This window comes from Agrilus planipennis, unplaced genomic scaffold (genome assembly GCF_000699045.2).
Source record: "Agrilus planipennis isolate EAB-ADULT unplaced genomic scaffold, Apla_2.0 scaffold27, whole genome shotgun sequence".
NCBI lineage: Eukaryota > Metazoa > Arthropoda > Insecta > Coleoptera > Buprestidae > Agrilus > Agrilus planipennis.
The window spans coordinates 700127-704793 of NW_020439094.1; the positions used below are offsets into that span (position 1 = coordinate 700127).

The following is a 4667-nucleotide window of genomic DNA, read 5'->3' on the forward strand; positions in this document are numbered from 1 at the left end:
TTAAAAGATACCCGTAGGAAAAATTTTTATTCAATTTCCATTAAAAAAACGCCATTTAATTACCACTGAAAATAATTAATGGTAATAAATGGAGAATTGCCAATGGGATTCCCATTCCCGAACTCAATGGGATTTCCATTGCTGAACGCAATGGCATTACCATTTCTGAACGCAATGGAAATTCCATTACGTTCCGTTGGAACTTCATCAGCATGCTTTTTTCCATAACCCATATTATTTTGTTGAGAATTTGGTTCTTCAGGTACCTGAACCAAGGCACGTGCCTGTATGTTTGGCTCTTCATCATTGTGTTTATATTATTTTTTCACTTGCTTCTGATAAAACTACATCACTCTCACAGATGACTTCGGCCTCCTATATATTCTGGCATGGTTGAAAATCATCAAACAATGCTTCTAATGTAGGCTTTTTTACTTGTCTAGGGGTTGTTTAATAAAAAAAACAATTATTTTTCCATTTATGCCAAATGGTTTTGAATGGAATTTATAAATTTTCCATTGATTCCCATTGAACTGCAATGAAAATTTTTCCTACGGGTATTGACATCGAATTTACGTATTACATGTAAGTTATCATATGTTTATCTTTTACAGTTCGTTTTTGTTGCTTTCTTCGCCCTCGCTTACGGTGCCCCAGCCCCCGAGGCGAAAGCTGATCCAGAACCAAAGGCCGCACCCGCACCAGAACCCAAACCAGGAGTCGCCATTGCGGCCGCTGCTCCTCTGTTTTCAACATACAGCGCTCCACTACTTGCAGGCCCATCATATTCGTACGCTTATTCGTCTTATGTCGCCGCTCCCCTTGCCTATTCTGCAGCTTACGCTTATCCCGCCGCATACTCTGCACCCATTGTTTATGCTTAGATGGCGATTTAACTTCATCACTTCAAATGATTTTGAATTGATTCCAGTGACTGTCACTTCAATGGTTGTGCTAAATAAAATTGTTTATTGAAATTAGTAATTGTTGTTCTTTATTCTAATTCCATTTCCCTTTTAGTTTTTCAAATTTGTTCACTCTTTTTTCAGTTACAATGTATAAGGACTTATAATATTAATAATATTCAAATAAAAATAAAACTTTGGTTTTTATTCAAGACCAGATTTGGATATAGATTGTGGCTAAACTGATTTTAATTTTGGAAAAAAGACATCCACGGATTAATATNATGGTTGTGCTAAATAAAATTGTTTATTGAAATTAGTAATTGTTGTTCTTTATTCTAATTCCATTTCCCTTTTAGTTTTTCAAATTTGTTCACTCTTTTTTCAGTTACAATGTATAAGGACTTATAATATTAATAATATTCAAATAAAAATAAAACTTTGGTTTTTATTCAAGACCAGATTTGGATATAGATTGTGGCTAAACTGATTTTAATTTTGGAAAAAAGACATCCACGGATTAATATTGGGGCAATTGATTTATTCCACCTCATTCTTTTTTTTTTAAATCTGTTAAAAATGTTAGAAGCGTTCTAAATGTTGTAATACTGGTGAATGAAGAGGATACCGTGGATAGAGAAGGTTAGAAATAAAGAGGTATTAGAAAGAATAGGAGAACAGAGGACCCTATGGAAGTCAATAAGAAATAGGCGGGATAGGTTGGTAGGACAACTTCTCGGGCATGAAGGTTTAGTCAGAGATATATTAGAGGCAGAAATAGAAGTTAAGAGGAGGTAGACCTAGATTAGATTACTGTTCGCAGATATTTAAGGATGTGGGATGTTCTAGTTTTAGGGAAATGCTAGAACTGATGCCCTTATGATGATGATGGACAGATTTAAATAGCAAGCAGTACTTTAAGTACATCATCGTCATTTTTCAACCCTTTCTATCTTGACTCAATCGTACCATTTTCGGAAATATTGAGTAACTTTCATCTCTTACTGTTTGCGAGCTGTTTTCTATGGCTACGCATGTGCTCCTGTGTCTTCTAAACCCAAATTGATTTCCCTTAAACTTTCTTCCGTCCCTTTTCTTACCTTTCTCTATAGGTTAGTATCACCTTAAATAAAAAAAACACAACCATAGAAAATATTTTTATGATGTATGATTAAAGTATTTTTTAAAACTTCAAAATCTATTAGAATCAGTGTAATGATTGTAATCACATCTTCCCTATTACTCCATTAAGAACCGTTATGATTTCTGAATATATACTTTTCCAAACAAATAGAAATTTTAAATCCAATTTCAACATTTCTTCCTAAGGAAGCAAACGAACCATTCGCCATGGATACCCTTCGAAATATTCCGTATTCATGTAGTTATTCTCAGGCAGATTTAAATTTGAATATTTCTTTTATGGTAATATTGTTAAAGTCCAAAATTTTAGTTTTAAAGTGCTTACAAGTAAGTATGTTAAAGTTCAACAAAAAGAAGATTCTACAGATATAAAAAGAGAATCATATAATTTTGTTTCAATTCTTAATATAATGAAATTAGCTAATATATTTATTTACTCCATGAAAAAGTGTTGATGGTGCATAGTATTAGGTATGGGTCGATGGTACCTCCTACTTTTCCTTGAATTTCTTTTTAGGAAATCGTACAACACTCACAATAACAACGACTTACATTATATTTATATAACCACAGTCTTCAACAGCGTAGGTAGGTTATGAAATTTGAACTAATTCAATGGACAATAATACGTCTTTGTGAAAACTGCACAATGTAACCTACTTAAAATTAATCAAGAATTGTTTCGTTATGCACATACGCATCCATAGCACGTGAGCAGATTAATAAAAACCTGATAGTTTCACTTTTGTGTAATGCATAATACAAATCGGTACTAAAAAATAGCAGGTCGTAAAACAGAAGGTTATATCAGTAAAAAATGTGATAGGCTGTATATTTATTGTATAACTTCGTTTTTGGTTATTTGCTTGTTTTGAAGGACCTCGGTTGAGTGTTGTTCTAGTTTTAGACAATGAATACTGAATTTTTTTAAGTCATATTCCTATAAGTAACATAGGCAATTGTTCGAAATTAACGAGTAATTGAAATGTGTAATTTGTATGTTCGGTGAACATTTTTCCTTACCTATATAGAGCACCAGCAATATAATGACAGTGATAAACACTGAAATCCTTAGATTTTGTGCAGTAAACCGGATAGAGATGCGGTTTTTTCCATTCAATTCGTAAAACCGTCTACAAATTTTATTAATATAAGAGATCATTTCATCTTCAAAAATGCATCGGTGCATCAAAAATGTGCCAATTATTCATCATCATCATAAGGTCGTCAGTCCTAAGGTTGGACACGTACCTCCACTCTTTCCTATCCTGATCTAAAGTTCGCATTTTTCGAAAATTAGAACATCCCACATCCTTAACTATTTGTGAACAGTAACCTAATTTAAGTCAACCTCTACCCTTCCTAACACCTGTTTCTGCCTCTTTCATATACGTTTTTCTTGAAAACGGTAGACTTTTAGACCACCAAACATAATTCAATTTTCTTGTTTTACAGTACCCTATCATCTTCTGCAGGCTTGTTACTTATTTCGGAACACCCTGTATAATTAAAATACTCTTCTCCTACCTAATTTACAGTAACCATATAAAATGACCTTAAAATAGCCTCCTTAATAAAAACACCACATAATCTTGCATTAAGCAAAAAATCATGGGTAATATGACGTTGTATAGTTTTTTTTTTACGTTCTGGCGGGTTAAAAAGTTAATGCCAGTATATGGACCAGAACCTTCGATGAATTAGCCTTAGCTTACCTAGGTCTACCTGCAGCTATTTCTCTGTATGTAATATAAAATATTGTCCAATTTAGAAAATTTTATTGTAAACGCCTCATTCTGTTCATACATGGTTCAGTTTACACTTATTTAGATATATTAAAAAATTAAGTTTTAGGATTACTTTTAATGTTTTACTAAATCTATCTGGATAAATTATCGCATATGTAGATACCTACTAAATGCAGTTTAGCTTCTTTGAGTGTTTTACATTTTCAGTTAGTCTAAAAACAAAACAAAACAATGAGATAAGTTACGTAATTTTATTTAGGATAAGAAGTAAAGCAAACAATTACAATGTGAACATTCTCCACTTTAGGGATGCTAAAATGCTTCTGATCTCATAAAATACAGTTATGTATGTATAACATGCAGTAAAGACGCTGAAATTATTTACAACTTTTCAGCGAAATAACATCTAGATGCCATACATGTATAGGCTGTGTCTTAAATAAGTAGCAAACTTTGAAGGGTATTAACTAGATGCAATAGGTAATTGCATGGTGAGTCAAGCAACGACAAAAATTTTTGTAAGAAATTCAGACGAAGTTGCAATACGAAGCCAGCTCTGGGCGTGAATTGACAACGTATGGAGAAATATATATAACAACAACTACATGGATGAAAAATGTAAACAATGACAGTTGTGGAACGGCTGGAAAATAAATATCAGCAGCTTATTACTGCGCTATTACCTATATAAAGTAACAATTAATTAAATAATTGCTTTGTTGATCGTTGATAATTTGCAGTACTATTAAACTACATCTCGACATAGTATTGTGAACATAAAAGAAAGCAAAAATTAACGTTATGTAAACAGTAACAGGTAAGTTAATATCTTCTGGATATGTAACAATAATTTTATTAAATTTCCAAACTA

General features: G+C 32.5%; 1 protein-coding gene across 1 annotated transcript; it reads left to right on the forward strand.

The window, feature by feature from the left end:
* Nucleotides 1-545: 545 nt before the first annotated feature.
* On the forward strand, nt 546-984 carry LOC108735360 (neuropeptide-like 4; the record flags this gene model as incomplete). Its single annotated transcript, XM_018467298.2, has 1 exon — nt 546-984. A coding segment is annotated over one exon (339 nt), but the record flags the coding sequence as incomplete, so codon positions are not given.
* Nucleotides 985-4667: the final 3683 nt, after the last annotated feature.